Source organism: Gymnodraco acuticeps, unplaced genomic scaffold (assembly GCF_902827175.1).
Source record: "Gymnodraco acuticeps unplaced genomic scaffold, fGymAcu1.1, whole genome shotgun sequence".
NCBI lineage: Eukaryota > Metazoa > Chordata > Actinopteri > Perciformes > Bathydraconidae > Gymnodraco > Gymnodraco acuticeps.
The window spans coordinates 193,118-219,046 of NW_022991286.1; the positions used below are offsets into that span (position 1 = coordinate 193,118).

Genomic DNA, 25,929 nt, shown 5'->3' on the forward strand with positions numbered 1-25,929 from the left:
ATTAAAGAGCCTGTGACAGCCTCCCAACAACTGTTGGGCTACTAGTCATCTCGAACCGTCAGTTTAAAAAAGAAAAAGCGATACCGTTCCGATAAATATCAATAATTTCGAACATCGCGGGGAAATTCCTTCGACTCATTTTGAAGTTTTTTGGGGAAGCCGGAAGTGACGTCAATGCGGGAACGCTTCACTGTGCGGCGAGAGAGCCAAACACGGACAAAGTGTGTTGTTATGCGTAGAAATGGTGAATTACTGAGTTTAGGCTCGTTAATAACGTTTTAATGAAGTTGACTACAGTATATTCATAGTTGTCAGTGGTTTCATGTCAAGTCGGCGAACATAAACATAAATGATCGTGGTGAAGATGATGATTAAATTAGGATTAAAATCGGTAGTGAGAGCTGCTGAATTTCCTCCCGTCGGATGTGATATAAAAACAAATCAATTATTTTTGTAGTTGTAAACTCACGTGGATGAAACTACATTTATTGGTGCTTTCATGTCAATTCGGCGAACATATGATCGTTTGTTTGAGCCGGTCTGCATTTCCTGATGAGAAAACAAACCGATGCTTTTTGTAGTTGTAGTACACCAACATGGATTAAACGTGTGTTTTAATGGATAAAATGCACGGATTATTATTATTATTATTATTCCCACTCCGATCGGGACACTAGGTCCACCGTTTCCCCGCAGCAAGGCTCCCCCCGTTGACAGTTTACGTGGGCTGGGCTGGGTGCAGTGGCGGACTGGCCATTGGGACGAATCCCGATGGGCTGGTACCGAAGTGGGCCGGTCGGATAAGACACTAGCACATCCCCCACTCCCCCCGTTGACAATTTACTAGCGGTACCGAAGTGGGCCGGTCGAGAGTCCCGGGATGATTTTTAGTCCCAGTCCACCACTGGCTACATGACCGTATTATCGCCCATATTGACGCACCTAATTCCTAAACTTCAAACAGATACAACATAAACCGATCCTTCAGCCTCATATGAGCTCTCAGACACGTTCAAAATTAAACTGTCATCGCTGTCTGAGCTTGCTGCTGTGTGCACCATCGTGCGTTTACATGCAGATGCTGGGATCCTGAATGGTGCAGCTGGCAGCTTTGGCGGGACTTGAAGAATCCCCAAGAAGATCCAAAAAATGGTCAACATTGAAGGGCAGATTAATGGTTATCAAAGTACAAATATCCAAAATCAGTTCAGTAACAGTTTTCAAGGGGACAATATTTACTCAAATTGATGGGTTTGGATGATGGGGGGAAACCCGTGTCACAGGCTCTTTAAGTTGACGAAACACTCGAGTCAAATGTAATTAAGGTCAGATTCACTCGTGTCTTGGACGAGGCAGTGATATCATAAACCTGTTAATGTCTGAGGTCTGAGTCCGACCCTTATCAATTAACTACAGGGGTCCCTCAGGGCTCTGTTCTTGGTCCCCTCCTCTTCTCCCTGTACACAAACTCCCTCAGATCTGTCATTAGCCCGCATGGTTTTTCGTACCACTGCTACGCTGACGACACCCAATTAATTCTGTCCTTTCCCCGCTCAGAGACCCAGGTCGTCGCACGCATCTCTGCTTGTCTAGCTGACATCTCTCAGTGGATGTCTGCTCATCACCTCAAGCTCAACCTTGACAAGACTGAGCTGCTTTTCCTTCCGGGAAAAGATTGTCCCACTCTTGACCTGACTATCAACATCGGCACCTGTGTTGTTTCCCCGACTCAGACTGCAAGGAATCTGGGTGTGACCCTAGATAACAAACTGTCCTTCACTGCAAACATCGCTGCTACAACACGTTGCTGCAGATACACGCTTTACAACATCAGGAAGATACGTCCCCAGCTGACACAGAAAGCGACGCAGGTTCTGGTCCAGGCTCTCGTCATCTCACGCCGAGACTACTGCAACTCCCTCCTGGCTGGTCTACCTGCATGTGCCATCCGACCTCTGCAGCTCACCCAGAATGCAGCGGCTCGTCTGGTCTTCAACCTTCCTAAATTTTCCCACACCACTCCGCTCCTCCGCTCCCTTCACTGGCTTCCGGTAACTGCTAGAATCCACTTCAAGACACTGGTACTTGCTTACCATGCTGCGAATGGATCTGGCCCTTCGTACATCCAGGACATGGTTAAACTGTACACCCCAGCGCGTGCACTACGCTCTGCATCAGCCAAACGACTCGCTGCACCCTCGCTCCGAGGGGGACCCAAGTTCCCATCAGCAAAAACACGTGGGTTTGCTATCCTGGCTCCAAGAAGGTGGAATGAGCTCCCCATTGACATCAGGACAGCAGATAGCTTGCACATCTTCCGGCGCAGACTGAAAACTCATCTCTTTCGACTCCACTTCGAGCGATAGAATTATTAACAAAGCACTTATATACTAATAAAGGATTGGCTTATCTATAGCCAGTTGAGTAGCATTTGAAATGTTTGACTATGAAACCTGATTTACTTATATGATTCTGTTTTCTTCAAGGTTGTGTCTTCCTGGTTGAATGTACTTATTGTAAGTCGCTTTGGATAAAAGCGTCAGCTAAATGCAATGTAATGTAATGTAATGTACGCATTCAAACGCTTGTTCTGTTACCAGCTGTATTCACCTTGCAGGTGCAGCTATGTGGCTTTTATCCTGGATAAAGTGTTTAAGTCATGGATGTTTAAAGTTTAACTTCTTCATATTTGACTAATATTATAGTTGACTTTTCATTCAGGAAGTATGACGCTGCGCTGTCAGTATGCTTCTCCATATTTGTGATTGGTCGAATGCTCCAGATACCAGCCCTTTCAGGTGAACGCGCATCTAACTAGATAGGACACGGCTGGCTTGAGCGAACGAGTTGATAGCCAGCGTTGTAGGACAGTTTAGCGAGAGCGGCTTCGTTTTGGATTAAGTCAACCGGATAACTCAAAACATATCCAGGATAGGTTGAACTAGATTCGTAGTATACCCCCCAGGTTAACCGCTCAGCATAAGTTACCATGGAGATCTAGCCTGCTAAGAAGTGAACCAGCGTCGTAGGACTGGAAACCCAGAGTTTTCCCTGAAGTTAGCTCGCTAAGCGAAAATCCGGCTTCGTCGTACAGGCCTCTGGTGAGTTGAAAGCAATAATATTACGTTTAAATAAAACATAATAGGTTCAACTTAATATTATTAATTAAAGTCAACTTTTCAGAATTACTTTTACTATCCCAAATGTTGAGATTTTTCACACCTAGAGTGACCTGTAATTTGAATCAAGGTAAGAGTCCATTTAGCATTGTCGCCTCTGATGGCATCTTATCCCATTCCCGAATGCATCGGCTTTGTGGGTATTTGCCAGAAGCGGTTTAAATAGTTTTGATCCAGTTCTTATAACACAGATTTATTTTCACATCTCTGTCATTCTAACAAAATATTTTAATCAGATAAAGTATTTTAGTTATATCTTGAATTCTCAGAGTAAGGAATTGAGAAAATGTTAGCGGTAGCTCATCTCGCAGCTAACTTTGTGCGTCCGTCTCTCGAATGGCTCATTGTAAAAACCTCCTGAACAATCATCAATAAAGGAATCCTATCCATCTTCCGCCATTGCTATATGTGTTTTTTTATTGACAGACCCTTGGCAGTAGAAAACTACATAACGTACTATTTTCTGTGAACTTCAGCATGACTTCAGCAAGTCATATGAAGTATGGATTTGCAGATGAGAAATGGAAATGTCTTAAAGGTCCCCTATTATACTTATACCATCAATATAATATAGTTCTCAGTTATATAGAAAGCATGTCTCTGAAGTGTTTGGCTCGAATTACCAAACAGATCATGCATTGTTGCCATAAACCCCTCTGTTTCAGACCTGTTTCAAAAGTGCTGATTCTGTGTTTGTTACTTTTGATGAAAATAAGGAGCCACTCCCCACGCCCCCCTGAGAGATATTTGGTTAAAAAAAACACAATGGTGCTCTAGGAGGAGATTCAGGTGATAAAGTGGGCGGGGTTACCTTGGTTGGGGATTGGCTAATGGTTACACAAGCCAAAAAAACATGATGACATCCCAAAGTGGCCAAAATATGATCAGCTCATTTTCAGGTTTTTATATAGATGGATCAGGACAAAAAGAGAGCGAATATTTGTTCCTGAAACTTTCAGAATCTCTTAACAGAGAGGGGAGTATTACTTGTGTATAAAAGACATAAAAAAGTGGATTTTGCATAATAGGTGACCTTTAAGTTTGTAAATGTTGTACAAGTATATGTGTACAGGTCTCTAAATGAGGAGAAGGAGTCCACTAAGTGCTGATAGAGGTTTTAGTTCCCCACAAGTCTCCCAGCAGCTGTATCAGGTGACATACTGGAGGTTTAATGCAGAGTGGCTGTTTGCAAATAATACCTACATATGTAACAATGAGGCCAGAAAAAGAAATATACTTGGATCTGACCATTTAAGCAGTTTTTCAGACGAGCTACTGGAATAATAGTGCAGTATGTCAATTGGGAGATGTCTATCGAAATTACAAAATCTATCACATGTCCCTAAAGCATATTTAAACCATCTACACAGATTATGATACAGATGTATGGAAAAACGTATATTTCTAAAACTATAATATCAACAAATGTATATTTTGGGAAAGTGGACAATATAGGATTATATATTTAACTGCTATTGAAGGGTTTAGTGTAACTATCCTTTTGTGTGATTGTTTTTACCAGCAATGAGAGCAGCTGAAACCCAAAGCCAAGGAGATCCCAAGCTACGGGCAAGGGAAATATCAGGGTCAAGAGTTGAACATCTGCAACAGAACATCGGCAGGAAAGGATATCAGAAAAAACTTGTCGAGGATTAAAATGAAGTGTCTTCGAATGTGTATCCCCCTCGCGCCGATCACTCCAATATGAAAACTAGCACAAGTTGCCCATTATGTTATACTGTCACGTAATGTGATCACTATAATGTGGTGCAGTGCTGACATATTTTTGTAAGCCAACCCGAAAGTTAGCATTGCAAGGGTCAACACATCCTCACTCCCAGGTCGGCCTATGTTGACGTTATGGCAAGGTCCCCTGTCGGCTTTTTCCAACGCAAGAAGGTGGGCGGCCCTTAGCGTACATTTTCAACTTTCCGGGATGTCCATAGGCTTCTATATAGCTCCCTAAACGTATGTTGTAGACGACTTGAGATCACAAGCGAATGCTACCCGCAGATCTATTCTCACAGCGTTTATCAACCATTTTCTTACTCAATATCAAGCCACACTTATTGTTTTTACTTCTTTATTTAATTGAATAATGTAGGACTTTTGTTGCCGTCAGTTATGGGGAGAGTAGGGGCTCAGAATACTGAAATCTGTATCTGTATTAATGGACGTGCCGTTGTGCGATTGCGTTGCCAATAATTTACAAACTCTAATACAACCCTAATTATATTTTAAAACATTTTAGAAGGCCTCACGAAATACTTTAATGTAAATTAAAATGTAAATGTGAAGGGATGTGTGTAATGTGGTGATTGACATTATTCACCCACGGATCTATGGGTTGGGGTATTGTTCCGCACGGACATTTTAGTTAACCGGACTTCCTGTTGATGTGAAATACGAAAACATTTTTTAAAAATAAAATACTTTATTCCGAGTTTGCTTGCTTTCTCTTTGAAGGTCCTCACATAACGGCATTGTAATACACGGTTCGGCTGCATTACATATTACATATCTGCCGTAGTTCTCTATTTATAGAGCCCTGATGAGAAGACTTCTAGACAAACGGGAACAACTGCCGCTGAAACTGAATATGTGACATGGATCATAAATATATCAGCAATTAAACAACATCTTCAATTTCTCTTCACAATATAAGTCTCCTTGCAGTATCAATACTAATTCGGCTGACTTTTATATTTGATCCAATCGGTATATTGGTATATTTACACCATAACGGTGCAAAGCTGATAGAAAGGGACACCTGGTGGTTAAAGCACGTTATTGAAATGTATTATTTTTATTATTAGATATGAATAGGAGACACAGACAGGCAAACTAATAAGGCTTTATTTTTTTAAACATTAAAGAATACTTTAGGTTAAGGTCATATTTTGAATAAGAAAAAGCTTGGGGGTATAAATATTAAGCCTGACAAAGTACTAATATATTGCTTTCCTGCAATGTTAACTATTGTATGTTTAAGGCGAGACACGGCAGGCAAAAACATCGTTTTTCAAGTACTGGTCAATTTTGAGATTTTGTGCTTTTTTGATTCTATAACATGTTTTCTTTCAGGCTTTTGGAAGGAAAACGTACAAAATACACATTTAAGTGTTTATTTTACTATAGTTTGTCTAATTGCGTCTGTAGATTTATCCTGAATTCACCAAAAGTTAGCATTCTAACGTAACATAGTACCGCGACAGCTGTGTGCACCATGTCAACAGAGATATCGTTGGAAAGCTGTGTCTCTCCTGCACAATCTCATCGGATCCAAATATGGTCATTTCCTTTGTATCAGCAACCAATCGTGAAAGCACAAAGGGGTCACACAGCCGCCTCCCCTCTTGCGTTGGAAAAAGCCGACACAGGGGACCTTGACATAACGTCAACATAGGCCGACCTGGGAGTGAGGATATGTTGCAAGGGTTCACTCCACGTAAAGCAATGGAATTTTGCCATTGGATTTTGGTATATTGCAGAGAAAACGATCTGTGGCAAACATGTTGTACTGCGGGATAAACTCCACATATTAAAATCACTTTGTGATATTACAAGGATTCATTCTTTTGGCAGAAATGAAAGCTAACCCAAACTACATCAAGGTCGCATGGATGCGCATCACCACCGCTTAACTAAAGACGAACTTGTCGATGTGATGAAGTTCGGTCGTTTTTTAAAGTCACTTGTTAGCAACCGCCGTTTTTATGGCACAAAGAAGCTTCGGCCAATCACAAGTGGGGTAAACAGTAGCGTATTTTCTGTCGGGGAACAAAATGTGAACATATTTTAAACCGCTCTATATTATTTCAGTCTTCAAACCAAAAACGTTAAAAAAACACACTTACTTCGAGACGAGGGAACCGGGTCGGGAGTGGTAAAATGAAGGGCTGTCCCCAATTAGTCGGCTAAAACAGTCTTAGTCGGATAATTTATCATTACTCTATTAGTGTAAAAAAAAAAACTCCATCCATGCGCTGCGTGTGCTTTGACGCGTCAGTAACACTTCATTCAGAGCTGTGCCTGGTCATTAAGTTAATTTTGTCGGGCAGGAAATCTTTAATTATCCCAGACAACCTCTGATTATTCTCATAATCGGAGGAAAACAGCAGCAGTGACTCAGGCAGTAACCTAAGCTTGTTTCAACATATATAGACCTATACTTTATTATAATTCTGACCTCAGAAAAACATAAATTAAAGTTTTCATTTCATGATGAAGACGTGATGCGAGGAGGTATTTTTGGCAACACGCTGATTGTCAGTGATTCCGTTTGCTGTGTAATATTTAAAGGGTTGTTATATTAAGATGTGAATTATAGAATAAATTAACTAAATGTTCCGTGTGCCTTCGCTGATTGTTCTGAAACACAAAGAATGTAGGCAGGCGGACCACACCGTCCGTCCGCTGTGACTCATGCGCTTTCTACGTGTAACATTTAATTTATATTTATATTTCAAAGGTTCGTATACAGTTTTATTTTATATGTTATATTAGCACAACATACCATGATGTTATAACAACGTTTTGCATCAGCCCTTGAAACTGAAACCATTTTGGGAGAAGAAATGTATCAATAATATTAATAATGATAGCTTATCACAAACGTGCTGGATTAGTCGAATAATCGCCTGAATTGACGACTATTGGTCGACTAGAAAGATCTTTAGTCCAGGGCATCCCTAATAAAATGCTCAATCAAAAAAAAAAAATTGGCCATCCCCATTTCCGTTGAGTCTTCTTCGGGGAAAACAAATCTGATCAACAGTCAAAACAATGCTCACACTGAAGCTAAATCCAGGGGATGTTTGGCATTTACACCAAATAGTCTCACTCTCTCTGTTAATCACCTCATGATTAATAAAAAAAAAAATTAATAATCAGATTGAGGCCAGTTTTAAGTAGCATGTATCTCACAGTAATCATCACAGAATCAGTGCTTATTGTGAGGGACCCTCATCAGCACCCCACTGTGTGGTTGTGCCTCACAGTCAGACAGGAGACTGAGACTCTCCTCCTCTGGGGTATCATAGTTTAATGAAGCAGCGTCAGAGAAACTAATGCCCCGGTCACAGCGATGACGCATGAGGTGGAATCCTTGATCCTTTTGCCTGTTTGATTTGCTTTACTGTTGGCCATTAAAGCTGTAAAGAACAATAGAAAGGTGCTGATACAAATCTCCCAAACAATAAACTGTGGTGTTGTGGTGTTGGTGTGTGTGTGTGTGTGTGTGTGTGTGTGTGTGTGTGTGTGTGTGTGTGTGAGAGAGAGACCATGAGGCTCTGTTCCCTGTGAGTCATAGAGGGACGTGGCAGCATATGGATTATGTGCAGTGCTGTCTTCAAGGATGAGAGCTTATATCTCGGTTTCTCCCTTCTCTTCAATGATAAACATGTATTAGATTAACTCCCTCCTTTTGAGCCTATATCCTTCCCTTTCTTAACAGCTCTCCAGATCCTCCAATTCAACTGGTGGGATTTTTCCTTCTCTTTTCGTTTTTCCCCACACTAGAGTCTTTCAGTCTGTGCTTTACTTTGGCTTCTGTCTGTACCAACAACAGCAGCCAGCCAGACTAGCACTGCAAACCTCTTGAAAGACGGAAAGAGGTAATAAATTGTAGCTGTGTCCACACTGTGCCAGTGCAGCAGAGCCAGGCACAGCTCAACAGGTCCAGCCAGGGGGCTGAATTCATCAGTAATGTACGCAGCCAATCGATCAGTTTAGTCAGTGTCCGCGTCTGAGCCTGGCTTCTGTTTCAGCCCCAGTGATGACAACATGCTTACACACACAGAAATGAATAGAGGCAGGAGAAAGAAAGAACGCCAATAATATTTCTACTTAAAACAAGTCATGTTTTTTTTGTGAAGGCAGAAAAAGACTTGTGCAACCTTTATGTCTTTGCGAGACTATAGTAAAGTTGTTAGTATGAATGCATCTTCTAAATGCCTACGCTCGTTAGATACCGTCTACCTACCTTCACTGAAGTTTATTACAAACCTTTAACCCTTACGCACGCCTGCTCCTTGTACGCTCAAGTTGGATGGTCTGCCTTGACCAGCCGTAGACTAAACCAATGGCATATTCTTATGTAGGGCTGTTCTTTGAGTTCTACCACCTTATCTACAGATGTATATCCATTGGAATAGAACAGGAATTTACGGATGATGTTCTCTTGAGCTAGAAATGTGAACTTGTGACCCTTGAGAGCTTTACTCCCTCTCCGACACACACACGTAAACACACACCTGTCGGAGTGTCTTGAGCATCTCCGTGGCCTCGTCCTGCTTGCCCTGCTTGGCCATCAGCATCATCTCCTGGATCATGCTGATGCGGCGCTGGTAAGGCGGCGGCGTCCCTCCACGCCCCAGCCGGTCCCCTGACTTCAGCATGAGGGAGGCCAGGATGTCCCCCCGCTCCCTGGTGGGGGTCCGCTTCCAGCTGTGCTGAGGGCTTGGTCCTCCAGGCTCCTGGCCTTTGGTCTGCTTGGCACCCATGGTGTTGCGTTTAATGTGAACTATGAAAATAACAAGACCAGTCCTACCAAGAAGTCATGCCGAGGCAGGTTTGAGTAATGGTAAGACACTCAAAAAGCCTGCAGATCATATGTTTCGGAAGTTTGGGGCTAAAGTATCTGTGAGTAATACAATTCCAAACTGCGAAGGAAAAATGTTCAGTGTTACAAAGAGGAAGGAAAAGTCCAAGAATACAAAATACTACTCCATAACATTAGGAATTGGAGTTACTAGTTGTCTGCTTTCAGGAACTTGTAAATCCCAGAGAGAGCAGCTCAGGTCGAGAACAGCTCGGAGGATGCTGCATGCAGCATGGCCGCAAAACACGGACACAGCACTCAGGATGCAGGATGCAGGATGCCTTCAGTGCAGACGGCTGCAGCCTCCTATCCCACACGCAACTTCACCACATCTCTAAAATAATGTACCTTCGGCAGCAGGGTTATTTTCCTACTCTTCTCTGATGTTTCCTATTAACAGTAGCTCGGAGGACAAGGAGGAGACGGATCGCAGAAGATGGTGCATGCAGCAGGGCATGGCAATGTTTACGTCTCCTGAAGATCACCGCTGCTCGCTCTGCCCTGTCCTTCCGACGCTGGAAAGGCACGCATAGGCTGAAACAAACCCGCATTCGTCCTTCTCCAAGGTTGAGTCTCCATCCGCTCCGGAGCAGGAAGCAGCCGCACTGGCGTCTCAGTTCGGGGAAGGGGAAGGGGGAAAAATACAAAAGCATTGCACACAATTTAAACCAATCAATGTTGTGTAATTAACAAGGATAATCTGGTGTTTTTTAGTCGATGAGTAGTGCATATATCACTGTAAAATCAATCGACAGTAAGGGGAATACTTACTTCCGGGTGTACAATTCTCCGTTATCCAATGAGAATGGACGCTCACATTGCCTTTAAGGGCAGCCGACACAAACGAATGCCGTGCTTCCATGAGCGTCCATAGAATCATATGGACATCCCGGAAAGCTGAAAATGGACGCTAAGGGCCCCCCCCTTGCGTTGAAAATGGACGCTAAGGCCCCCCCCTTGCGTTGGAAAAAGCCGACAGGGGACTTGACATAACGTCAACATAGGCCGACCTGGGAGTGAGGATGTGTTGTACTGACAGCGCAGCGCGTCATACTTCCTGAATGAAAAGTCAACTATAATATTAGACATATGAAGACGTTAAACTTTAAACATCCATGACTTAAACACTTTATCCACGATAAAAACCACATAGTTGCACCTGCAAGATGAATACAGCTGGTAAAAGAAAAAGTGTTTGAATGCGTACATTAACAGGTTTATGATATCACTAAGACACGAGTGGATCTGACTTTAATTACATTTGACTCGAGTGTTTCGTCAACTTAATGTGTTGCTTAAAATAATACTTCTGCATACAGTATGTGACACTGTAAGTGTTGCACGGCCAGATACGGCTCAAGAAGCTGACTCAGATAAAGAAATATATGATACATTATGATGTGATATGAATGATAATGGGACACATCGACGTCAGCACTCACAGTGCCACGGAGTGCGGACTGTAGCCTACGTAATGTTACTTTGATCCGGTTACTTGTGTTGTGGCAGATCTTTAAGTAAGCTTTCTTAACGCTAATGTTATAATCAGATTGCTCTGAAGATTGCTCTGATTTCTGCTGCCCGTCTTTCCTGCAACGGCAGTTTCCTTTCTCCTGTAATATGACTTGATCGCTTTAAACTCCGCACACTGAGCTCTGATTGGTCAGCAGGCGGTGCTTTCACTGACTTGATCTCTTTAGCCTGCAACCTAACCTGCTCCGGACCAGGGGGGTATACTACGAAGCAGGATTTTCGTTTAGCAAGATAACTTCTGGGATTTCCGGTACTACGAAGCTGGTTCACTTTTTAGCGGGCTAGATCTCCATAGTGACTTATTCTATGGGATTAGTTTTGTATCATAAAATAAAGCAACACTTTTTCAGAATAAAGCAAAACTATGAGTTTAAAAGAAAAAAAAAACGGAGTCAAGCAAAATAAAATACATTTCAAAAATAAAACTATAAGTTGCAAACAAATCATTTGTGTAATCATGTAAACTATAAGTATTTTTTCTTTGTTTTAACATAGGTTTTCTGTTTGCAGTTCTTGTTTCTTCTTTCTCAATGATCAGACTTTTGCTCTCGCTGCAGCTTTCTCTTTTGCGCTCCCTCATTTTTTGTTTGAGATTCTGACACAAACCTCCCAGGTGGGCGGGACTTTCAGGGGTGTGTCCCCATTGGCTACTCAGTTTTTGAGTGACAGCCCAGTCCTCCAGCGATTGTACAGTGCAGGCAGCTGCGGTGCGGTAGCTAGCTGAGCGTGGACAGAAGACCCACAGAAGAACCAGCATTTCAATTATTATAATACTACAAGTGAAAATATATGTAAGTATTGATCATTTGTGTTGTTTGTTACGGTGGCCCTGAAGTGCAAGACACTACAGCATTTCAGAAAACACAACAGCATTTCAGAAAACACAACAGCATTTCACAAAACACAACAGCATTTCACAAAACACAACAGCATTTCACAAACGCCACAGCATTTCAGAAAACGCCACAGCATTTCAGAAAACAGAACAGCATTTCACAAAACGCCACAGCATTTCAGAAAACGCCACAGCATTTCAGAAAACGCCACAGCATTTCACATTGGACGGAAAGGGTATTCCTTTAGTGATGTTTGTGATTGGACAGAGCCAGCCAGAGAAGCACTGCTGTGATTGGTTGTTTTTGCTGCCAGTCAAGAAATGACGCTTCGTGATTCGTGACACCCGACAGTGAAATATGTCCCAACACATCAGCCGTTAGCCGTTAGCACAAACTCAGAGCTCACAGGCACAGCTCCTCATATCTGTTCAGAAACTGGACAAAAGTTAAACATGTACAAACCACAGACTGTCTATGTCATGGCGAATACAGTCGCTGCTTTATTTATGTCTGTATGACGTTGTTGTGAGTGTGGACGGAGCAGCTACAGGTTAGTTTAGCCTGATGGATCCGATTCCATTCAGAAAACACGCATTTTAAAAGCTTTTCACCTGCCGTCTTGTCTGCAGACTTGTCAAAGCGTTAATTCATGGCTTTTACTAACCGGTATCAGTATGTTGTTACTTCGGCATCACTTTGAAACGTGTATTACAATTAAATCACGGTCAAATATGTTCATTTTGTTGTAGTTGGTATCTCCCATAGCATTTACATGGAGATACGCCCCGCCCCCTCTCAGCGCCTCTTGTTTGAATGACAGGAGCAAAAACAGCTGACAGCCGCGGTGAAACTCGAGCGATTAGAGCGATGCGAATATTGGGTAGTCTACCATAGTATTTACATGGAGATAAGCCCCTTAAAAACCATGAATTAATAAAGCATTCATTCTGTGTTTACTCCTGTCATTCAAACAAGACGCTGGAGAGGGGGCGGGCCGTATCTCCATGTAAATCCTATCGGAATCAGATCGATCAGGCTAAACTAACCTGTAGCTGCTCCGTCCACACTCACAACAACGTCATACAGACATAAATAAAGCAGCGACTGTATTTACCATGACATAAACAGTCTGTGTTTTGTATATGTTGAACTTTTGTCCAGTTTCTGAACAGATATGAGGAGCTGTGAGCTCTGAGTGTGTGCTAACAGCTAACGGCTGATGTGTTGGGCCAATGACGAAGCGTCATTTCTTGACTGGCAGCAAAACAACCAATCACAGCAGTGCTTCTATGGCTGGCTCTGTCCAATCACAAACAAGAAGTGTTCTCCCTAAGGAATACCCTTTCCGTCCAATGTGAAATGCTGTGGTGTTTTCTGAAATGCTGTTGTGTTTTCTGAAATGCTGTGGTGTTTTGTGAAATGCTGTAGTGTTTTGTGAAATGCTGTTGTGTTTTGTGAAATGCTGTGGGGTTTTGTGAAATGCTGTAGTGTTTTGTGAAATGCTGTTGTGTTTTGTGAAATGCTGTGGCGTTTTGTGAAATGCTGTGGTGTCTTGCACTTCAGGGCCACCGTAGTTTGTGCTATACGGTCTGTTTCTTTATTGTGTTAAGTGAGAAGTAAAGCTGTGCTATGAAAGTTAGCTTGTGCTACCTTTAGATCCATAACAATGCAAGCTAAGTAGCCTATAACAGTTAGCTACATAGCTAGCAGTGAGTGAGCGTTCAGACACGAGGGTTGCGTTCCGATAATCCAAAAATCAGCTCCTAAATTCTAACCCTATCTCCTATTCCTTGACCTCTGAGTGAAACGTCACGGGGTTAAGGGGTAGTGGATAGGAGAATTCAAAAGGACTTAGGAGAAGAGACCGCGGTACTTTAGAGAATCCGAATGCACTTTCACTATCCAACGTGTTTATGATGCGCCAGCGGACGTCATTGTGTGCGTCTGCTGCTGCTGTGGGGGAACTATGGAAACTACAGTTTTCTATACAGCGGACTACAACATGGATGTTTAATAAGAACGACGGACTCATCTAGAGACTGCACCGTGCTCTGATGCTGTTGTTTTATGCTTTATGAACAACAGAGAAACATATTCTTCATGACCAAAGTTGGAATTGAAATAAAAAAGTGAAATGTATGCTCGTCACCCTCCGGTCCACATTCATACAAATGATCCCAATACGTATGAACAATGAAAATATCTTAAAATCAATACAAATGTATTTATTATAAACATTAGTCTTTAACACCTATCACTGTGTATATCACCATTCAAACATCTTTTAAAAGTTGAACAAACCCCACACAGCTCAGTGAAATGTTGACTTTATTTGATCATTTCAGTAAAAACTAACGTTCATATTTCTCTTTTTGATTATAATACTGATGAACGTTCAAAACAAAGCACTTTGGCAACTTACCACATACGTTTTAAAATGCTTAATAAGCACCCGTAACTTTCATGATATAATTTCTCCGTCATAATCGTTTGTGTCCGTGAACGGCCGACTGTTGTGTGACGTCAAATGCTGCGGCTGCAATGCATTGTGGGGGCAGCATTTTCTCCTCTCCTTTCGGTTAGGGAGGTCCAGTGGTTCCTAAGCTAAAGGAGGTTATAAAGGAAGTTTGAAACCTCCTTTCCTATCATTCTAGAGAATTGGAACGGCACTTATCATGGCTGCCACTGAGGGACTTCCGGGTCATTTCACTCCGTTAGGAAGGTTCCTAAGCTAAATGGACTATTCGACTGCAGCCCGGCGCACACACTCAAACAGACTCGTGTGCCTGACTCTACCAACAGGCTTTCATGATTCTGTTTAGATATGCAAGTATAAGCCATGATAGCTTATTTTATTAACACGCTAATTTGATATGAAAATCAATGAAGGCTGAGTTAACTTTGTAGGAAAACCTACCGTCCATGACTGCCCCTGAGCTGTGTTTTATTTGTTAACTTCATATTTTTCATTTCCTAAAACCTTTATTTTCCTCTCATATTAACAGTATGGATCATTGAGACAGCGTGGCGTCCAGAGTCTTATCCCGTTTTCTCACTTCCTCTGAGGGGACAGCACGGAGGGGGGGCATGAAGAAAGAACTGCACCAGCTTCATCCACGCTGGCGTTACTGTTATCACTGGCTCAGTGTCATTTCATTTGACCAAATGTCTTTACATATACATTTAATAGATGTTATTATTATCCACCTTTTTGTTTTATGTCCTTTTATTTAAAACATTCTTTGAGACTAAATCTTCTGGTTCAAATTTCAATAAATGTAATTTGTATAATCACTCTTTTGTCTTTATTCTACATGAAAATGTTAGAGATTCCATTCAAATCTGTTGATTATTCATATCTTCCTCAGGCTAGGAATAGTATGTCGAATTTGTAATGCTAAATGTATATAATTTTCTCACAGGATATAGAATGAAACAACACCGGTTTTATCCATTGTGTATGAATGCTTCAGCTCTTCAGACCAACATAGTAAGATGTGAGCATGTTCCTAATTGTGTTGGTATGCAGCCTAGGTCTGGTCTGTTTAATAAAGCAAATGTGCCACTTTTATATTGCAGAATTTGTTCAATTAAAGCAGTCTTTAATTGTTTGTCCTAAACATAGCAATATATGCTTTTGAGATGTAACATGTCTTTGAAAAATAATAGTATACAGTTTATATTGTGTTTCACCTTTAGCTTAAAAATACATAGATGTGTTTTTTTTAATCTATAAATAAATAGACAGACACTTTATCAATCCCAAATTGGGAAATTATTTAACAGCAGCAGTGTGTTCAGGTATTCAAATATTTAAAGTTGGAATAAAGTATAAACTACACATCACAAGTATAATGCACTGCAATCCATAAGATAAGTCCGATATGTTCATGAAAACTCCTCAGGAGACACCGACACTAACGTGCCCGAGTGGACTCCGGAGTTTGCTGCATGAGTTGCACTGTATGATCTGTGGTGTAGTGGGCTGTCACTGAAAAGCTGAGTAGCCAATGGGGACACACCCCTGAAAGTCCCGCCCACCTGGGATGTTTGTGTCAAAATCTCAAACAAAAAATGAGGGAGCGCAAACAAGAAGAGCTGCAGCGAGAGCAAAAGTCTGATCATTGAGAAAGAAGAAACAAGAACTGCAAACAAAAATCTATGTTAAAACAAAGAACAAATACTTATAGTTTACATGATTACACAAATGATTTGTTTGCAACTTATAGTTTTATTTTTGAAATTTATTTTATTTTGCTTGACTTTTTTCTTTTAAACTCATAGTTTTGCTTTATTCTGAGAACGTGTTGCTTTATCTTTATGATACAAAACTAATCCCATATATCCTGACCTAGTCTGTGCTCCGAAACAGGATAGGTTCCAGGTTAAGAGATCAACTCAGTGAAAGCACCGCCTGCTGACCAATCAGAGCTCAGTGTGCGGAGTTTAAAGCTATCAAGTCATATTACAGGAGAAAGGAAATACAGTTTAGACTGCCGTTGCAGGAAAGACGGCCGGCCAAAATCACCGACTGTGTGAACGTGAAAATGAATAGAACATCACCTCCCATCTTCAGAGCAATCTGACTATTATAACTATTATACTATTATTATACTATTATGTTAAGAAAGCTTACTTAAATATCTGCCACAACATAAGTAACCGGATCAAAGTAACATTAAGTACAGTCCGCGGCACTGTGAGTGCAGACGTCGATGTGTCCCATTATCATTCATATATCACATCATATCACATCATAATGTATCATATATTTCCTTATCTGAGTCAGCTGAGCCGTATCTGGCATGTGCAACACTCACAGTGTCATATCGTATGCATAAGTATTATTTTAAGCAACACATTAAAGAGCCTGTGACAGCCTCCCAACAACTGTTGGGCTACTAGTCATCTCGAACCGTCAGTTTAAAAAAGAAAAAAGCGATACCGTTCCGATAAATATCAATAATTTCGAACATCGCGGGGAAATTCCTTCGACTCATTTTGAAGTTTTTTGGGGAAGCCGGAAGTGACGTCAATGCGGGAACGCTTCACTGTGCGGCGAGAGAGCCAAACACGGACAAAGTGTGTTGTTATGCGTAGAAATGGTGAATTACTGAGTTTAGGCTCGTTAATAACGTTTTAATGAAGTTGACTACAGTATATTCATAGTTGTCAGTGGTTTCATGTCAAGTCGGCGAACATAAACATAAATGATCGTGGTGAAGATGATGATTAAATTAGGATTAAAATCGGTAGTGAGAGCTGCTGAATTTCCTCCCGTCGGATGTGATATAAAAACAAATCAATTATTTTTGTAGTTGTAAACTCACGTGGATGAAACTACATTTATTGGTGCTTTCATGTCAATTCGGCGAACATATGATCGTTTGTTTGAGCCGGTCTGCATTTCCTGATGAGAAAACAAACCGATGCTTTTGTAGTTGTAGTACACCAACATGGATTAAACGTGTGTTTTAATGGATAAAATGCACGGATTATTATTATTATTATTATTCCCACTCCGATCGGGACACTAGGTCCACCGTTTCCCCGCAGCAAGGCTCCCCCCGTTGACAGTTTACGTGGGCTGGGCTGGGTGCAGTGGCGGACTGGCCATTGGGACGAATCCCGATGGGCTGGTACCGAAGTGGGCCGGTCGGATAAGACACTAGCACATCCCCCACTCCCCCCGTTGACAATTTACTAGCGGTACCGAAGTGGGCCGGTCGAGAGTCCCGGGATGATTTTTAGTCCCAGTCCACCACTGGCTACATGACCGTATTATCGCCCATATTGACGCACCTAATTCCTAAACTTCAAACAGATACAACATAAACCGATCCTTCAGCCTCATATGAGCTCTCAGACACGTTCAAAATTAAACTGTCATCGCTGTCTGAGCTTGCTGCTGTGTGCACCATCGTGCGTTTACATGCAGATGCTGGGATCCTGAATGGTGCAGCTGGCAGCTTTGGCGGGACTTGAAGAATCCCCAAGAAGATCCAAAAAATGGTCAACATTGAAGGGCAGATTAATGGTTATCAAAGTACAAATATCCAAAATCAGTTCAGTAACAGTTTTCAAGGGGACAATATTTACTCAAATTGATGGGTTTGGATGATGGGGGGAAACCCGTGTCACAGGCTCTTTAAGTTGACGAAACACTCGAGTCAAATGTAATTAAGGTCAGATTCACTCGTGTCTTGGACGAGGCAGTGATATCATAAACCTGTTAATGTCTGAGGTCTGAGTCCGACCCTTATCAATTAACTACAGGGGTCCCTCAGGGCTCTGTTCTTGGTCCCCTCCTCTTCTCCCTGTACACAAACTCCCTCAGATCTGTCATTAGCCCGCATGGTTTTTCGTACCACTGCTACGCTGACGACACCCAATTAATTCTGTCCTTTCCCCGCTCAGAGACCCAGGTCGTCGCACGCATCTCTGCTTGTCTAGCTGACATCTCTCAGTGGATGTCTGCTCATCACCTCAAGCTCAACCTTGACAAGACTGAGCTGCTTTTCCTTCCGGGAAAAGATTGTCCCACTCTTGACCTGACTATCAACATCGGCACCTGTGTTGTTTCCCCGACTCAGACTGCAAGGAATCTGGGTGTGACCCTAGATAACAAACTGTCCTTCACTGCAAACATCGCTGCTACAACACGTTGCTGCAGATACACGCTTTACAACATCAGGAAGATACGTCCCCAGCTGACACAGAAAGCGACGCAGGTTCTGGTCCAGGCTCTCGTCATCTCACGCCGAGACTACTGCAACTCCCTCCTGGCTGGTCTACCTGCATGTGCCATCCGACCTCTGCAGCTCACCCAGAATGCAGCGGCTCGTCTGGTCTTCAACCTTCCTAAATTTTCCCACACCACTCCGCTCCTCCGCTCCCTTCACTGGCTTCCGGTAACTGCTAGAATCCACTTCAAGACACTGGTACTTGCTTACCATGCTGCGAATGGATCTGGCCCTTCGTACATCCAGGACATGGTTAAACTGTACACCCCAGCGCGTGCACTACGCTCTGCATCAGCCAAACGACTCGCTGCACCCTCGCTCCGAGGGGGACCCAAGTTCCCATCAGCAAAAACACGTGGGTTTGCTATCCTGGCTCCAAGAAGGTGGAATGAGCTCCCCATTGACATCAGGACAGCAGATAGCTTGCACATCTTCCGGCGCAGACTGAAAACTCATCTCTTTCGACTCCACTTCGAGCGATAGAATTATTAACAAAGCACTTATATACTAATAAAGGATTGGCTTATCTATAGCCAGTTGAGTAGCATTTGAAATGTTTGACTATGAAACCTGATTTACTTATATGATTCTGTTTTCTTCAAGGTTGTGTCTTCCTGGTTGAATGTACTTATTGTAAGTCGCTTTGGATAAAAGCGTCAGCTAAATGCAATGTAATGTAATGTAATGTACGCATTCAAACGCTTGTTCTGTTACCAGCTGTATTCACCTTGCAGGTGGCAGCTATGTGGCTTTTATCCTGGATAAAGTGTTTAAGTCATGGATGTTTAAAGTTTAACTTCTTCATATTTGACTAATATTATAGTTGACTTTTCATTCAGGAAGTATGACGCTGCGCTGTCAGTATGCTTCTCCATATTTGTGATTGGTCGAATGCTCCAGATACCAGCCCTTTCAGGTGAACGCGCATCTAACTAGATAGGACACGGCTGGCTTGAGCGAACGAGTTGATAGCCAGCGTTGTAGGACAGTTTAGCGAGAGCGGCTTCGTTTTGGATTAAGTCAACCGGATAACTCAAAACATATCCAGGATAGGTTGAAACTAGATTCGTAGTATACCCCCCAGGTTAACCGCTCAGCATAAGTTACCATGGAGATCTAGCCTGCTAAGAAGTGAACCAGCGTCGTAGGACTGGAAACCCAGAGTTTTCCCTGAAGTTAGCTCGCTAAGCGAAAATCCGGCTTCGTCGTACAGGCCTCTGGTGAGTTGAAAGCAATAATATTACGTTTAAATAAAACATAATAGGTTCAACTTAATATTATTAATTAAAGTCAACTTTTCAGAATTACTTTTACTATCCCAAATGTTGAGATTTTTCACACCTAGAGTGACCTGTAATTTGAATCAAGGTAAGAGTCCATTTAGCATTGTCGCCTCTGATGGCATCTTATCCCATTCCCGAATGCATCGGCTTTGTGGGTATTTGCCAGAAGCGGTTTAAATAGTTTTTGATCCAGTTCTTATAACACAGATTTATTTTCACATCTCTGTCATTCTAACAAAAATATTTTAATCAGATAAAGTATTTTAGTTATATCTTGAATTCTCAGAGTAAGGAATTGAGAAAATGTTAGCGGTAGCTCATCTCGCAGCTAACTTTGTGCGTCCGTCTCTCGAATGGCTCATTGTAAAAACCTCCTGAACAATCATCAATAAAGGAATCCTATCCATCTTCCGCCATTGCTATATGTGTTTTTTTATTGACAGACCCTTGGCAGTAGAAAACTACATAACGTACTATTTTCTGTGAACTTCAGCATGACTTCAGCAAGTCATATGAAGTATGGATTTGCAGATGAGAAATGGAAATGTCTTAAAGGTCCCCTATTATACTTATACCATCAATATAATATAGTTCTCAGTTATATAGAAAGCATGTCTCTGAAGTGTTTGGCTCGAATTACCAAACAGATCATGCATTGTTGCCATAAACCCCTCTGTTTCAGACCTGTTTCAAAAGTGCTGATTCTGTGTTTGTTACTTTTGATGAAAATAAGGAGCCACTCCCCACGCCCCCCTGAGAGATATTTGGTTAAAAAAAACACAATGGTGCTCTAGGAGGAGATTCAGGTGATAAAGTGGGCGGGGTTACCTTGGTTGGGGGATTGGCTAATGGTTACACAAGCCAAAAAAAACATGATGACATCCCAAAGTGGCCAAAATATGATCAGCTCATTTTCAGGTTTTTATATAGATGGATCAGGACAAAAAGAGAGCGAATATTTGTTCCTGAAACTTTCAGAATCTCTTAACAGAGAGGGGAGTATTACTTGTGTATAAAAGACATAAAAAAGTGGATTTTGCATAATAGGTGACCTTTAAGTTTGTAAATGTTGTACAAGTATATGTGTACAGGTCTCTAAATGAGGAGAAGGAGTCCACTAAGTGCTGATAGAGGTTTTAGTTCCCCACAAGTCTCCCAGCAGCTGTATCAGGTGACATACTGGAGGTTTAATGCAGAGTGGCTGTTTGCAAATAATACCTACATATGTAACAATGAGGCCAGAAAAAGAAATATACTTGGATCTGACCATTTAAGCAGTTTTTCAGACGAGCTACTGGAATAATAGTGCAGTATGTCAATTGGGAGATGTCTATCGAAATTACAAAATCTATCACATGTCCCTAAAGCATATTTAAAACCATCTACACAGATTATGATACAGATGTATGGAAAAACGTATATTTCTAAAACTATAATATCAACAAATGTATATTTTGGGAAAGTGGACAATATAGGATTATATATTTAACTGCTATTGAAGGGTTTAGTGTAACTATCCTTTTGTGTGATTGTTTTTACCAGCAATGAGAGCAGCTGAAACCCAAAGCCAAGGAGATCCCAAGCTACGGGCAAGGGAAATATCAGGGTCAAGAGTTGAACATCTGCAACAGAACATCGGCAGGAAAGGATATCAGAAAAAACTTGTCGAGGATTAAAATGAAGTGTCTTCGAATGTGTATCCCCCTCGCGCCGATCACTCCAATATGAAAACTAGCACAAGTTGCCCATTATGTTATACTGTCACGTAATGTGATCACTATAATGTGGTGCAGTGCTGACATATTTTTGTAAGCCAACCCGAAAGTTAGCATTGCAAGGGTCAACACATCCTCACTCCCAGGTCGGCCTATGTTGACGTTATGGCAAGGTCCCCTGTCGGCTTTTTCCAACGCAAGAAGGTGGGCGGCCCTTAGCGTACATTTTCAACTTTCCGGGATGTCCATAGGCTTCTATATAGCTCCCTAAACGTATGTTGTAGACGACTTGAGATCACAAGCGAATGCTACCCGCAGATCTATTCTCACAGCGTTTATCAACCATTTTCTTACTCAATATCAAGCCACACTTATTGTTTTTACTTCTTTATTTAATTGAATAATGTAGGACTTTTGTTGCCGTCAGTTATGGGGAGAGTAGGGGCTCAGAATACTGAAATCTGTATCTGTATTAATGGACGTGCCGTTGTGCGATTGCGTTGCCAATAATTTACAAACTCTAATACAACCCTAATTATATTTTAAAACATTTTAGAAGGCCTCACGAAATACTTTAATGTAAATTAAAATGTAAATGTGAAGGGATGTGTGTAATGTGGTGATTGACATTATTCACCCACGGATCTATGGGTTGGGGTATTGTTCCGCACGGACATTTTAGTTAACCGGACTTCCTGTTGATGTGAAATACGAAAACATTTTTTAAAAATAAAATACTTTATTCCGAGTTTGCTTGCTTTCTCTTTGAAGGTCCTCACATAACGGCATTGTAATACACGGTTCGGCTGCATTACATATTACATATCTGCCGTAGTTCTCTATTTATAGAGCCCTGATGAGAAGACTTCTAGACAAACGGGAAACAACTGCCGCTGAAACTGAATATGTGACATGGATCATAAATATATCAGCAATTAAACAACATCTTCAATTTCTCTTCACAATATAAGTCTCCTTGCAGTATCAATACTAATTCGGCTGACTTTTATATTTGATCCAATCGGTATATTGGTATATTTACACCATAACGGTGCAAAGCTGATAGAAAGGGACACCTGGTGGTTAAAGCACGTTATTGAAATGTATTATTTTTATTATTAGATATGAATAGGAGACACAGACAGGCAAACTAATAAGGCTTTATTTTTTTAAACATTAAAGAATACTTTAGGTTAAGGTCATATTTTGAATAAGAAAAAGCTTTGGGGGTATAAATATTAAGCCTGACAAAGTACTAATATATTGCTTTCCTGCAATGTTAACTATTGTATGTTTAAGGCGAGACACGGCAGGCAAAAACATCGTTTTTCAAGTACTGGTCAATTTTGAGATTTTGTGCTTTTTTGATTCTATAACATGTTTTCTTTCAGGCTTTTGGAAGGAAAACGTACAAAATACACATTTAAGTGTTTATTTTACTATAGTTTTGTCTAATTGCGTCTGTAGATTTATCCTGAATTCACCAAAAGTTAGCATTCTAACGTAACATAGTACCGCGACAGCTGTGTGCACCATGTCAACAGAGATATCGTTGGAAAGCTGTGTCTCTCCTGCACAATCTCATCGGATCCAAATATGGTCATTTCCTTTGTATCAGCAACCAATCGTGAAAGCACAAAGGGGTCACACAGCCGCCTCCCCTCTTGCGTTGGAAAAAGCCGACACAGGGGACCTTGACATAACGTCAACATAGGCCGACCTGGGGAGTGAGGATATGTTGCAAGGGTTCACTCCACGTAAAGCAATGGAATTTTGCCATTGGATTTTGGTATATTGCAGAGAAAACGATCTGTGGCAAACATGTTGTACTGCGGGATAAACTCCACATATTAAAATCACTTTGTGATATTACAAGGATTCATTCTTTTGGCAGAAATGAAAGCTAACCCAAACTACATCAAGGTCGCATGGATGCGCATCACCACCGCTTAACTAAAGACGAACTTGTCGATGTGATGAAGTTCGGTCGTTTTTTAAAGTCACTTGTTAGCAACCGCCGTTTTTATGGCACAAAGAAGCTTCGGCCAATCACAAGTGGGGTAAACAGTAGCGTATTTTCTGTCGGGGAACAAAATGTGAACATATTTTAAAACCGCTCTATATTATTTCAGTCTTCAAACCAAAAACGTTAAAAAAACACACTTACTTCGAGACGAGGGAACCGGGTCGGGAGTGGTAAAATGAAGGGCTGTCCCCAATTAGTCGGCTAAAACAGTCTTAGTCGGATAATTTATCATTACTCTATTAGTGTAAAAAAAAAAACTCCATCCATGCGCTGCGTGTGCTTTGACGCGTCAGTAACACTTCATTCAGAGCTGTGCCTGGTCATTAAGTTAATTTTGTCGGGCAGGAAATCTTTAATTATCCCAGACAACCTCTGATTATTCTCATAATCGGAGGAAAACAGCAGCAGTGACTCAGGCAGTAACCTAAGCTTGTTTCAACATATATAGACCTATACTTTATTATAATTCTGACCTCAGAAAAACATAAATTAAAGTTTTCATTTCATGATGAAGACGTGATGCGAGGAGGTATTTTTGGCAACACGCTGATTGTCAGTGATTCCGTTTGCTGTGTAATATTTAAAGGGTTGTTATATTAAGATGTGAATTATAGAATAAATTAACTAAATGTTCCGTGTGCCTTCGCTGATTGTTCTGAAACACAAAGAATGTAGGCAGGCGGACCACACCGTCCGTCCGCTGTGACTCATGCGCTTTCTACGTGTAACATTTAATTTATATTTATATTTCAAAGGTTCGTATACAGTTTTATTTTATATGTTATATTAGCACAACATACCATGATGTTATAACAACGTTTTGCATCAGCCCTTGAAACTGAAACCATTTTGGGAGAAGAAATGTATCAATAATATTAATAATGATAGCTTATCACAAACGTGCTGGATTAGTCGAATAATCGCCTGAATTGACGACTATTGGTCGACTAGAAAGATCTTTAGTCCAGGGCATCCCTAATAAAATGCTCAATCAAAAAAAAAAAATTGGCCATCCCCATTTCCGTTGAGTCTTCTTCGGGGAAAACAAATCTGATCAACAGTCAAAACAATGCTCACACTGAAGCTAAATCCAGGGGATGTTTGGCATTTACACCAAATAGTCTCACTCTCTCTGTTAATCACCTCATGATTAATAAAAAAAAAATTAATAATCAGATTGAGGCCAGTTTTAAGTAGCATGTATCTCACAGTAATCATCACAGAATCAGTGCTTATTGTGAGGGACCCTCATCAGCACCCCACTGTGTGGTTGTGCCTCACAGTCAGACAGGAGACTGAGACTCTCCTCCTCTGGGGTATCATAGTTTAATGAAGCAGCGTCAGAGAAACTAATGCCCCGGTCACAGCGATGACGCATGAGGTGGAATCCTTGATCCTTTTGCCTGTTTGATTTGCTTTACTGTTGGCCATTAAAGCTGTAAAGAACAATAGAAAGGTGCTGATACAAATCTCCCAAACAATAAACTGTGGTGTTGTGGTGTTGGTGTGTGTGTGTGTGTGTGTGTGTGGTGTGTGTGTGTGTGTGTGTGTGTGTGTGTGTGTGAGAGAGAGACCATGAGGCTCTGTTCCCTGTGAGTCATAGAGGGACGTGGCAGCATATGGATTATGTGCAGTGCTGTCTTCAAGGATGAGAGCTTATATCTCGGTTTCTCCCTTCTCTTCAATGATAAACATGTATTAGATTAACTCCCTCCTTTTGAGCCTATATCCTTCCCTTTCTTAACAGCTCTCCAGATCCTCCAATTCAACTGGTGGGATTTTTCCTTCTCTTTTCGTTTTTCCCCACACTAGAGTCTTTCAGTCTGTGCTTTACTTTGGCTTCTGTCTGTACCAACAACAGCAGCCAGCCAGACTAGCACTGCAAACCTCTTGAAAGACGGAAAGAGGTAATAAATTGTAGCTGTGTCCACACTGTGCCAGTGCAGCAGAGCCAGGCACAGCTCAACAGGTCCAGCCAGGGGGCTGAATTCATCAGTAATGTACGCAGCCAAT

The 25,929-nt window shown here is 41.5% G+C and overlaps 1 protein-coding gene across 1 annotated transcript in view; it reads right to left on the minus strand.

Moving 5' to 3' along the window:
- lrrc75a (leucine rich repeat containing 75A) overlaps positions 1–10,389 on the minus strand; it is a 106,914-nt gene extending 96,525 nt beyond the window's left edge. The window contains 1 exon segment of the mRNA XM_034239897.1: positions 9,434–10,389. Within this exon segment, the coding sequence (XP_034095788.1) occupies positions 9,434–9,682 (249 nt within the window). The 5' untranslated portion in view covers positions 9,683–10,389.
- Positions 10,390–25,929: the final 15,540 nt, after the last annotated feature.